General features: G+C 39.7%; 1 protein-coding gene across 1 annotated transcript in view; it reads right to left on the bottom strand.

Annotated features, from left to right (window-relative positions):
- Positions 1-2,326, bottom strand: part of MTCL1 (microtubule crosslinking factor 1) — a 95,227-nt gene extending 92,901 nt beyond the window's left edge. Inside the window, exons 1-2 of the mRNA XM_010006868.1 lie at positions 2,105-2,326; positions 456-614 (exon numbers count right to left, since the gene is read on the bottom strand). Coding sequence (XP_010005170.1) covers positions 456-614; positions 2,105-2,302 — 357 coding nt within the window. The 5' untranslated portion in view covers positions 2,303-2,326. The remainder of the gene's footprint in view (positions 1-455; positions 615-2,104) is intronic.
- Between the last annotated feature and the right edge of the window lie 10,894 nt (positions 2,327-13,220).

The raw sequence follows: 13,220 nt of genomic DNA, 5'->3' as shown, positions 1-13,220 counted from the left end.
CTCTTACTGGCTGCTCTCACCATCACCAGTGAAGAGCGCCAGCACCAGCCAGAGCGGCGGCTTGCCTATCTGAAGTACCCTCTCAGAGACCAGTCACACATACCTCATTTGACTCTCAAATAGGTGAAAGTCCCAGTCTTCTTAAAGGAGAGTCACAGCTATCTGGAGCCAAATCAAAGATAGTTTTGCTCCAGAAGGAAGAGAGGCTTTGAGGACCCACTTGAAGGTGGGACAGAAGCCCTGTGAGAAGCCCTGAACAAACACCCCAGCATCACTCCTCAACCTCTCTGTTGTATCCCAACAGGTTTGGGACATACAACAAAGGAGAGGAGACCTTTTGGGCAATTGTACAAGCACTATCAGTAGACACTTCATGTAAAAGATAGTTTAAGATGCCAAATTCCTCATCAAACGCAGGAACACAGCTCTGCATGGCTTTCTTGACTGTTGCTTACCTCTTTTAACTTGTCCAGCTCATTTTGCAGTGTCTGCTTGGATACTTCCACCTCAATAATTTGCTGCCGAAGGATTTCATTTTCATCTTCTGCTTTCACACGTTTCTCCTCCACGCTCTCCAGCTCATGGTGCAGTCTGACAGAAACATCTTTGGCTACCTGGTCAGAAGAGCACAAATGCATGAAGAGGATCTCTGAGGAGCAACAGTTACAGTACATCTCCTACAGTGGGAAGCATATTACAACCCTAGACAGCCGAGAGATTTTTAGTTCCATTATAAGACTGTTGATGACAGACTCTAAGCCTTCCAAGTACCAAAATGAATATTCATTTCTAATAAAGAAATTCAAGATGAAAATACATTTGATTACCCATCTCCAGCTCCCTCTCCACATTATGCTAAGGCAATATCAGGAACAAGGGAGGGAAACAAGCAGACTCCAAACCCATACATCAAAGTCCAGGCATATCACATTGATAAAACAAAATATGAGGAATTGTGTAAAATTGACAGGCCACCAATCAAAGCCACATCCATGCAGCAGCCTCATCCACCCAAATCTGCTGCTCTAGCAGCAATCACAAGTAGGCAAGAGTGATAAGCAAGCACAGAAATATATGCTAGCTTAGGCTTTCTGAGTCCAGCCTAACAAGAAAAAATATTTACTCGAAAGACATTTGGACGGGTGATTCATCATGCAAAATGATGAATTACTGAATTACAAGTCAGCACAAACTAAGCAAACTAAAAAAACTCAAGATCTCTTTCACTCAAATCTATGTACAAGGTTTTTACCAAGTTATCTATCAGTTCTACTATGATACAGTTATTATTTTTTTTCTATTATAAAAGAGAAAATTAGATCTGACATTTTGAGAAGTTTGATGACTTGCTATGTCACCCTTCTTTCTACTGCTGGGAACCAGTTTCAGAACCTTTTATGTTTTGCATTTTTAAGTACAAAATACTTAATAATTCTAGTGGTAAGTATTCCATCTCTCCAGAAGATATTTTCAAAACAGCTATAAGATAGCTATATTAAGAAAGAAGAGTAAAGCTAGATAAGCATCATGCCTATACAAAGCTTAGCCTTGGTGGAAACATTTCTGAAAAATATAAAATCTGTTTCAGTATGAATAAATGTTACAGGAATTTTTTTTAATGGAAACTGCATTTTGATTTTCTGTCTGCCTTGCTAAAATATGTCTATTCCTGTTATGATTAACTCATTAGGCACTAAGAAATGCAACTTTGACTAGTTTGGGTTTTTTTTTTAAAGTTATTTGGCATAAGCAAGAAGAGAAAAGAAAGGAAACTCCATGACTTGGGACAAACATATCGGGTTTTATTTATACAGTTTTGCAAAGCTAAGGTTTTCAGTAAAACAAAACTCTTTACATTTTTCAAATGCACAAATGTAACTTGACTGCGCTGCTTTCATTTTGAGCCTAAGCACATGTTTTTCTACTCACTAACACATCTTTTTATGATGATAAGCTGCATATTTGTTCTCCACTGCAGAAGAAGGAAATTGGCCCTGACATTTGGAGAACTACTGCCTGTTTCCATGTGTCACCCTCCCTTCCATTGCAGGGAGCCAAATCCCAGTCTGCTGTCTTCTGCTGTGAATATGAATCTCTCACCCACCTTTAAATCTTGTTCCAGGCTCCTAATGAGCTCTCCATCCACATGGCCTGTTTGTGCAACTTTCAAGCTTTTCTGTTCCGCTTTCCTGAGACGATATTGCAGAATGCGGCAATTCTTGTTTGCCCGGTCCAGCTCTCGCCGGAGCTCCTGCAGCTGGTAAACATCTTCCTCTAAATAGCTGTCACGCATTTCTTCCATTTCAGCCCGAAGTTCATCCAGCTCATCCTGTGAGAAGTCAAAACAGTGCTCCATCATGCCTCTAAATCTCACCCGTGGGAGCAAAAGAGGAAGCGCGCTCACTAGGATGCCATCTTAATGAAGTGCAATGTGCAGCTCCACAAGTCATAGGAACATAAGTTTTATCCCAACATTGACTAATTATGTTGAACTAAATTAATGAATACTGGTTCTATTTCTTACAATTGCTTTAATAATGAAAAACAGTCCAGATCATTATCTGCCCCTTCAAACATCTTCATTTTTACTATCTCTAATTAAAAAAAAAAAAAAAGGCATAATACTTTGCCACTATCTGAACTATTTTCTTGCTTTATTTAGACTAAATACAGCAAACCTTAACCAAGGACCTCAGCATCCCTGTCTGATGTGCTTTTTTAACAACCAGCACCTCCTAAAAATGAAATAGTCCCTTGAAAACTTTACAAGTCTTCATGAGCCTTAATGAATCTTTATGCCAAACATCAGACTGCTCCACATGAAAACGCTGTCCCATCTGAGCCTAGCACCATGCACATGCTTAATGACAGCTGGGTCGGGTGCAGGGGAAAGTGCATTTCTGTTATGTGGACACACATTTCAACACACATTTCTCCACAGGGAGAAAATAAAATCTGTGCCCATGGGAATAACCTGATGATACTTTTCCAGGCATCACCAACTGTCCCAATTCTACATTATACCATGAGCAGCACATGCTCTCTGAAGTCAGATTTAAAGCTTTATGGCTGAACAGGATAAGCTCTATCATTCCCATTAGTTTAATCTGTGCGTGACTGAAGCTACAGTGCTAAAACTCTTATAAAGGTCTTCCAAGCACAGGGGTACAAGCCATTAAACTACTGTGTCAGAGGAAAAGTATGACTCCAATAACTCTGGACAAAGTTGGGGGAAAAAAAAAAAGAAGAAATAAAAGAGCCACGAGGAGAATATTTGAAACAAACTATTAATTTTTAAATTGTTTTCTTTAAAATGGCATTTGATATTGTAAAGAACACATTTTCTGTGGAAAACATAGCTTAAATAAGATTCAAGGAGAACTTGGAATGGGAGCTAGCTACTCTGTCACCTCACTTCAGCTCTGTAAATGACACTTGAAATACCAAGGATGGCTGGCGAATATTTCACACTTGTATAGGGTGGAAAAGATGTTACTATGGAATTAGCTTCCTTGACAAGTTATCCCTCTTGGCCGGACCATTCCTGTCTAGTCCCTCCATGAACATGTCTACCTGCATCCCTCTGGTAGTCCTCTTATACCTTCCCTCATTCCCCCTTCCCGTGGCCTAACTGAACGGTCATGTTATTCGCTGTATTCATCCTGCTTCACTGAAGCTTTAGCAACAAATGAGGGACAGGGCTTTCCTATGAGCACAGTCCTCCTGACCAAAAAAAGATGTGTTTAACTTCTTTAGCCTCGTTTGCATAGTTATGTTATAATTACAGTGTTATTCCTATAAAAATCCCATCCATGTTTAAAAACTCCAGTATTTATATAGCTGTGTTTAAATGTCAGTTAGTTGAGCTAACATAAGTCAAATTTTGGGTATGCAAAACTGACCACTCTGGGCTCAGCAGTGAGGCTTTGCACTACCAGTACAGCCCTCCCAGATCTTTACAGAGTTCTCACTAGATGCTCAGAAAGGACAGACAGGTTTTCTCACAGGCCCATGATATCACTATACATTCCCAATATATTCAGATTTTTGCTGTAAGGGCATCCAGTCCCACAGTTTCCCTTGGACAACTGCAGGAGTAGCATGTGTGGGTGGAGAAGCTCAAGGGTTATTCTCCAGTGAGCTGGATCATGTTCATGCCATGCACTGTCTGAAAAGGAATAGTGTAAGCACAGTACCAGAAATTGCCCTTGCAGCAATGACACTCTCAGAAATTTCAAATACATTAATTAAGCACAAACAGCAGTCTGTGAGGAAGCAAACCAGCTCTGCAAACCAAACCCAGCAGGTTTATTTCAAAACAACTTACAGTCGGGGCTCTATCTGATCCTCCTCAGAGTATAGCCAAATATTTTGGTCAGTTTATAGCAAACACACTGGTGAAGTTTTGTTAAACAATTGATATTTTAAATAATAAAAACATAGTAACCTGTGCTTAATTGAAATGGGTAGGAGACCTGGTTTTAAGGTAAACATTTTTTCAGTACATTTCACATTTATAGACACTTTCAAGAGGTAAAGATGGAGATGCAGAAGAAAATGCCAAGGTTTTAGAAACTGTTTAGAGAGTAGCAGTGGTTTTGAACCTAAGAAAAGCACTACACTTTCGTGCTACCAGTTTATAAACTAGGTATTTTAGCTAAGGTACTTATACTGAAAGTACAGCCTTCACCTTCAGGCCTCTGGGATGAACAGGACTAGAGGTATTGCTTAGGGCTGCCTGCAGACTCAGGAGTTGAATTTGCCTCAATTAGATTTACATTCAATTAAGTTTTTGATATCATCTTCAGAATGCTAATGTTAGATTAATAACGTGGTTGCAAACTGAGAATTTTGAAACACAAATCCACAATAAAGGAAAACATCTGTCACCACCAAATTAATGGGATCTGGTTTATAATCTGGTGTTTATATTTTAGAACTAAGCAATGGCTTTCCTGTATTAAGTGGCCTGCAAAGAGAAATTATAGTTATTGCTCATCTCTTAAACTTCCTTCTTATCTATATCAGATTTAGGAATTAGTAAATCTGGTTGGTTTCTAAAGACAAATAATCTAGAATATTTTACTTCAACGCATTTATTACAAAGAAATTTGGAAAGTGAAATGCACATAATTTTAAACAATTCAGTCTCTGAAGCAGTCATTCCATTGAAACTGAATATTCCCAAATCCTTTCAGTGGGCCTGACTTTTATCTCCTGGAAAACTGAAGTTTTTTCAATCTCCTTTAACAACACAACTCTGATTTTACAGATCTGTGATTTTGTTATGTTTGCTTCTGGTTTTGGTTATAAACACACAGTTCGCTTCTCTCTAGTGTCATTTTGCAGATAAACTAGAACTGGGGATACAATCAAGAAAGTTGTACTTTAAAACCTCACGAAGTTCTCTCAGATTTTTTTTTATTTTTTTTTAACTGAGTTGAGCTGCTTTTCCACAGTTCATTTTTTTCCTATTCCTAAAACTTTCATAATGAAACCAAACTGTATCCTTAACATTTGTGCTTATGAATACAGCATGATTTGGACAGGCTTTAAAACACAGCAATATACATGCAAACAGAATGAGGGTACAAACAATTTTGACCGTATAAGGAGCAGTATCCCTGCCGTATGGGCTGCATGCAGTCCCAGCCTGCCTTCTGCTGTACTACTGCAGTGCCTGGGGCTTGCACCTACTCAGTCTGTCCAACCCAAGGAGGAAATACTCAAATAGGACAGCTGAAATCCTTTCGCCTTGCCAGATGAAGTGCTAGTTTTATAGATTACAAATGTATACACAGCAGCACGTCGCCTCTGAAATGTTAAAATACAGTAAAACGGTCTGTGGTTCAGATCTTGTAAGACAGCACATAATTATGGATGCCGGGATAATCTTCTACGAGTTACAGTGAAGACATAATCTTTCTCTCAATACAGACCACAAAACCAATGGCAAGGGTGTAGAGACTTCCAGTTCATAACAGCTTATCCTCCTTGGTAGGTACTTGTGATTCTGCTGCAGACACTGAAACCTTGCGTTAGCATCTCCTAAATCAGAGCTGTTACAATTACACCTACAAAACCAGGACAGCTTAAAATCCTCTTCAAAAATGATACACACACACAAAACGGAGGAAGCTAAGTTAGAGATCCAGGTTAAGTGGAAATTACAACTGAAACTATCATGGTCCTACTTACTAAACCAGCAAACCCACTGTTTTGAAGGAAAACATGTCAGTCATTAGTAAATCATAGAATCACAGAACCATTAGGGTTAGAAAATACCTTCCAAATCATCAAGTCCAACCATCAGCCCTACACTCCAATGAAATCAAAGGTAAATGCAGCAAAGCCAGAACCTTAAAAATCCCAAACTTGGCAGCTGGCCAAAAAGAAGTTTGAGCTGTGAGGCAGCAAGAAATACTAAACAAACCCAACCCCTGACTTCATTAAAATTTATTGTTCTTATTACTATTATTATTGTGAGTAAGAATTAAAGCTCTTTCTCTCAGGAGGTGTTGAGCTACATACCAGGGACTTGAACAGTGTAAAACTAAAGAAAGAGGTCAGAATAGGCACTTAAAAGTAATTAAAACAAACAAGTAAGAAAGCAACAATCCCTCTTTGTGCATCTAAGAAATTGAGAGGTTGCACTTTTGCTTAAACAGGGTGGACCTGCTCCAGTATCCCAAAGTGGCAATTGAAATTGGGAGGTTAAGTGCTGGCATAAGAAGCTTCACTTTGCTGTATGTTCCTGTAGGGAATGAGAGCCACCTCCTGATCCCTTTTAATTAAATGGCAATTATGTTACTACATTCAATAAGAACAGAAACAGCCAGAGAGTCCTGGAAGAAAGAATATTGTTTGGGAAAAAACTGAAGTGCTTTTCTTTCCAGATGTCACCCTGGTCATGAGAAAGATCAAAAGGAAGTATGGGAATGAGAAGAACTTCCTAACTGGCAGCTTCTTCCAAATTTGCAGTAGAACACCAAGATGCTCTTGCTGCTGAGACTAACTGCTTCTGGCTTCAGGTACTTGGCCCAAATAATTACCTAAAGGCCAGTTATTTGGGGTCTAACAGGGGCCAGCCATCTGAGATTCACAGGCCAGCTGCATGCACATAGGACCACACTTAAAATAGCTGTCCTGTTTGCAGGATTCTCCTAGACTTCAGTGCAAAAGCTACAGAATTAGGATTCACTGGTTCCCCGTCAGTCTACCAAGCTGTGGTGAATTGGCTAGAAGGGGAAAGCCTGTGTGCAGGCTACATCACTGTGTAGCCCAAATACATACTGATGGTGTCATTCCACATCTGTGCTGTGCAAATTGAAGACTTGCCTGTGAGAAGAGATGTCATTATCTCATTAATACCTTAACTGATGTTATGCTTGTTTATTATTGATTTAATTTATAATGAAGTATAATTAAGAATAAATTATAGGAATGTGCCTTGGTTAGGATTCTTTTTAAAAAAATAATAAAAAAAAAATAAAAGAAAGGAGAGAGAGAAAGAGAAAGAGTCAGCTATTATAGAAGTAACCCATACTCATATGAGTCATTCCCACTGAAATGAACAGGAATACTTGTACAACTGATGGGCTATGTCTACCCAGGCAGTCTGGTTGAGATCCATAATGAGGTTTGAAAGTAAATTTTCCAATCATCTCCACTGACTGTGCATTCATCCAGCCCACAGAGCACACAAGAACCAGATTCCCTCTGAAATACAAGAGACCTATGCTCCAAGGGTGCACCAAACATGCTCCATTACTCTTGAATAACATGTACAACTATAAAACCCATGCATGTTGGGGATGTTTCACTCAAGAGGCCAGACTAAATACAGTCCAAAGTAAGATCCCTAAACTGCATATAAAGAGAGGTAGGGGCACCAGCACCAGCTGCATCTAGGTCAGCCTGCTTATCTACCCACACTGAGCTGAATTACTGGCTAATATAGAAAAAGCTCTTAACTCAATGCATGAACAGAGGCTACAAACTGGAAACCAACCATGAGTCAAATAAATAAAAAAATGTTTTTTTCAAAAAAAAGGAATTTTGAATATTACTGTTAGGAAGAAATTACATGCAGAAAATAGCATAGAAGATGCATGGGTACTAAGCATTTATAGTTAGGTGTATTAGCAAACTGAAACTCTTTAGGCTTCAGTGAACTAGAATGCATCAGTGTTCAGAAGTTATAAACTAATTTGGAAACACCTGCAAACTAGAAAGACAAAAACATTAAAAAACCAACTAACTGTACACTATTTAAGAAAATGCAAATGAAGGATTAAATTCCATTGTCCATGTAAAAATGTAAGTACTTATTAATTTAGGCAAAAGTAGTATTTATAGATTATGCTAGTACTATGTTCTAAAGAGAAGGTTATTTAATATACATTAAATCAACTGAGGAGACAGTGAGGAAAGGAGGAGGGGAAGAAATTACAGTGTGTAGCTGCTACTGTGATGGTGAACCCAGAACTTCTGGAAAGTCTTTGATAAATCTAAGATTCATTAATTGTGATTTTATGTAGTCTCTGTTTTCAGATTTTAAGTATCTCAAACTGTCTATCTGTAGGAGATGCTACTGCTACTAAGGAATAAATACATCCCCTTTATCAGTTTACAGCAGAACAACAATAGGAATAAATGTGCTTTAAAAGGCTTCAGTTAGGCAGAAAGCAACAGCCATTATTTTTGCCTCTTGCAAAATATGTTAATGAGCCTAGAGTCCCTGGGTCCCTGGTGTTGTTGTTTAGCTCTCAAACCAAACCACTTTACAAGTCATGTCCTGATCTGACACTGTTTGAAGCTTGTGCACAAAATAAGATGAGAACTGGAAGAAATTGCAGGACTGTGAGCACCTGTTGACTTCAGGTCTGCTTTAAGCCTGCAGGATCTGAGAGTGAGAGCAGCATCTGGCAGTTTTTCTGCTTCATTCAAGCATCAGCCCCAGTGTTGTTTCAACACATTTCCTCAACTGGGGCAGTTGAAGCTGCTCAAACAGTCACCTGGCTGGTGGAATGTTGATATCATCTACTGAGGACCACCAAGGGGACGTATCGCCCAGTGCATCATGCAACTCTTCCCCTCCAGGCAGCAAAGGAGCTGACAGGGACACAGCTGGGGCTAACAAGGCACATGGCCTCACTATTCTTCCTGAAAGTGACATCTCTCTCCAACAGCTGACCATCCCTCCTGCCAAGACCCTGCATGTGGGTTTCGTGCCCTAGGCAGGGTTACCACCTCTGCTCTCTACTGGATCACCAGCCCCTATGTGGGAAAAGCAGCATGTCAAGCAGAGATGAGGGATGAGCTCTGTTTTGCTAATCCTGGTGAACCTCACAAAATGGAAAAAAATTGGTCCCATCACTTCACATAATTTTTGCTCTGGAAAACCCTTTGACATACACGACTGCCAGCAGGTTAATAAAAGAAAGGGTAGCATTACTCCTCATGAGTTCATCTCTAGCCTACAGACTCAAAGACCTGCAGTTTCAAGGGAGATGAGAAATACAATGTAACCTCATATGACAAGCACTGTGATTTTAAACAAAAATGAACATCCTTTAGATGTATCAGAGTGGAATAAGGGGCTTGGAGTGGCCTTTCATTCAATTCATATCCAGCATACATCTCAGACAAAAACTAATATAGAAAGAATAAATACAAACCAAGATTATTATCTTAGAAATCCAAGATCTTTTAGAATTATTTTTTTTGGTGCTAGTCCACACTGTAGCAGTATTTCTGCTGTGTTGAACTTACACCAACACATGCACAAAGAGAAGGCCCAGTACAGTAAATCAGGGAAAGCATCAATTTAATGCTCTGGGCTGTATGGAGTGTTATGCCTCATGTATGAAGCCATAAAGGATGTAAAGGGAAAAGGGGCATGTGTAACAACTAAAATACCATTGCTGTTTCTGCTAGTAGGTTTATTTAATTAAAACTGTCTGAATTAAACTTTGGCCAAGATAAAGCACGAACCTTTTTAATTGCTCAAATTTGGGCCCTCTGCCTTAGGATCCCTCATCCTTTAGAGGGCTCTACACCACAAAGAGCTTCTTTCAAAGTTTCCCACAGACTTGCATAGTGTATGACTCTTCTCCACATGCTGGACACTTTAAAGTAATCCTGAAAAATAACCACTTATGTGGACACTATTTTGCTATTACTAACAGGGCTGGCTAGCAACAACTAAAACTTTACGTTCCACTAGGACTTACTGATGACCTCCTGGCTCCAGAGACTCAGGCACCACGACATGATTTCTCTCTTACGCATCAACAAGTAAGTGCTACCTTTTAAATGCTGCTGTAGTATTACAGTCTTCCCCATAGGCAGCTGAAATAAAGTTACACAAGAAATACAAGAAACCAAAATAAATGAAATTTCAGAGGCAGTAGAAGAGAGACTTCCCAATGCAAACAATTCTCCTCAGCCACTTCACATACAGGCTTCACTTTACAGTTAGCCACTGCTGGAGCCAAAGTCTCATTCAGGGTAAAATCACAGTCCCTGGAAATGTATCAGGTGGCAACTTGGTATCAGGTTGAATTCTGTCTCACAGTTTTTGAAGTCTGAGGCTTTTGCAGCACAAACGGCTTGCTCTGCATATGCTTCCCTGAAGCATTCTGGGAGACTTTCTAGCACTTATTTAGTAGAAATAAAAACAAAATATTGTGGAGTCTTTGGTTGCTTTTTTTTATCCTGGTAGCCTTTTAATCTCCAGTAATCTTTAGCATTAAGTCACGTATCATGTATACGTATACATATATGTATATGTGTGTGTGTATACATGTACACACACACATTGTGTTCTATAACCTATGTTCCAGACACATGAAAGAGCTTCCTGTAAAGAAGAAATTTCCCTGAAACAGGCTTTAAAATTATGCACTTTTACTGTTGCACTCCAGCTGCAAGGAGGGATAAGGAGGAGTGAAAACTACAAAATCTGGCATATGGCCACACTCAGGAAATCAACAGTTTCTTCTGGGATTTATCTAATCATTTGTCTATTTACAGTTGACAGCTTCCCCATTGTCCCTTAGCTCCCTCCAGTTAAAGGAGAAACAGCTCAATCCAATACCAAGAAGGAACAAACCCACAAGAAAACAATTCAGGCTGTGGTTTTAATTTGTAGAAGGTTTTTGTAGGTTTCCCTGGAAAAAGAAAACAAAGTTTGGGAATTCTCCTGATAAGTTCTGTGCCACTGGATTGTTTCCAAGCATTTTGAGAAAGGAGCACAACTGCTAAGACTTCATGCATCCAGGTGGCCAAGGAGAACAGGCAGACCGTGTATTCATGCTCCTCAGAAGGCAATGGTGTGAGCTCATGGCTTTCCAGTCACCAGGACACACCCACTGGAAATCAACTGAGACACAGAGGCCCAAGAAACTCATCTGGATTGTTCTGCTGGTCTCAGAAACATTTGTAGCCTGAAAAAGTCAGGCTCCAAATCAACATGCATTGGGACACAACTGCTGTAGATGATTAAGACATCCAGGTGATGCACAGAATGAGAAGTTTGAAATTATGCAGAATAAAGTTTCCTACCTAGGACCTGCCTATATCAGTCAGGTCCCATAATCAGAAAGTCCCTCAAGTGGGACATCTAACAATGGTTGGTCCTAGACAATTCAGACAATTTTTTTTTTCAGTTTTCCATAGTTAAAAATCCCTTTCAGTGTGAAGCAAGAGACTTAACACATTCTTCAAAAAAGGCTGAATTGTGCAAATCCTGTAATGCAAGGAGATGCTCCTGGTCTTTTGATCTCCATGACTCCTAATGGTAGGGCCAGTTTACCCACTCCTAAAGCAATTTGTACCATCAACTCTGATCTCATTATATCTCCTCTTGTTTTGGGCTGTCGAGTAAGACACTGATACAGGTTTTCTATGTTGCTCATAATTTTATAGACTAATACATTTCCCTAACATGCTCCAGAGTTTTCCATCCAATAAGTGTTATAAAAGCTTTTGCTATGCGCCAATAATTTTTAGTGGTCTAGCTCTGTATTATCCCTTTCTAGATGATCAGCAGTGCCCACAGTATTTCAGGTACACACATTAATCTATGTACCAGCTACAGACCTATAAAACATGATAATATTTTGTTATCCTCTGTTCAGTTCCCACTGAAATCTAATATAATTTATTCTTGCAGTTTCACACTGAGCAGAGATTGTCATTGCTCCTACTCTCTTGAGATTTCTGAAGTAAGACAACACATATAAAATCCATACTCAGAAAGTGCATACTCAGTCCTTCTGCTCTCCAAGTGCTTAATATTTTCAGTATTGAGATTTATTTCCCATCCTCTGCCTCATTCCTTAGTGATTAAGTCTACTATTAAACTCTGTCTGGCCTTTGCTGGGTTTGATTTAAGATAAAAAAAAAACTTTATGTCATCTTAAAATTTTGCTGTATCATTGCTCGTTCCTTTCTCCAGTTCATTAAGCAGCACCAGACCCAGAAAGGAATCTTGCAGCACCCCTGCTGTCTTGTCCCTTAGCCAAAACCCCTTAACAAGCCCAGCTTATATCTTTACCACCCTTCTCTCCCAAGATTATAGCCAACTCCAATCCTTATTCAAGCAAAACTCTCATGGATTTCCATGGTCATTTTGCTTGACAACAGGATGTTTCAGGGGACAAAGATTAGTCTCAGCAGCAGCAGCATCAAATGGTAAAGCAGCTGTGCCTACATCATTATCTAAGTTTATCTTATTTATAGATCTTTATAGATGCAGCCTCTTTGCTGTGCCAAAAGATCAGATCGTAAGTGCAAGTCCAAGCAAAGGTTCCCGCAGGTCAACCCAGCTCAGGGAACGCCTGGATCTATCTTTTCTCTTTCTCCCAGGGTGAATGCACACAGGGATGCTCTTCTACCTGCTCAAGGATGCAGTGACACTTCTTATTGCTGCTCTTGTTATTCTATTGGTACTTGACAACGAGTGGCTTCACTTCCCAGTGAGAAAATAAAACAACAAACAGATAAGACAACGCTGTCATCCTTTCCACAGCAACTGAGGGAACCGGTTTCTTTGGCTTTACTTAAAGAGTGATACTGAGGAAAACAGTTCCTGGAAAGCAAGGTCTTGCTACCCGGTGGAGTGTTTGCGATGCTTTGGGAAGAGCTGGCGTTTGCTGAGCTACCACCACGCCAGCCCAAAGAAACACTGCCAGAGCACACGACTTCTGTCCACC

Source organism: Chaetura pelagica, unplaced genomic scaffold (assembly GCF_000747805.2).
Source record: "Chaetura pelagica isolate M959 unplaced genomic scaffold, ChaPel_1.0 scaffold109, whole genome shotgun sequence".
Classification (NCBI taxonomy): Eukaryota; Metazoa; Chordata; class Aves; order Apodiformes; family Apodidae; genus Chaetura; species Chaetura pelagica.
This window is presented reverse-complemented; position numbering and strand designations above follow the sequence as displayed.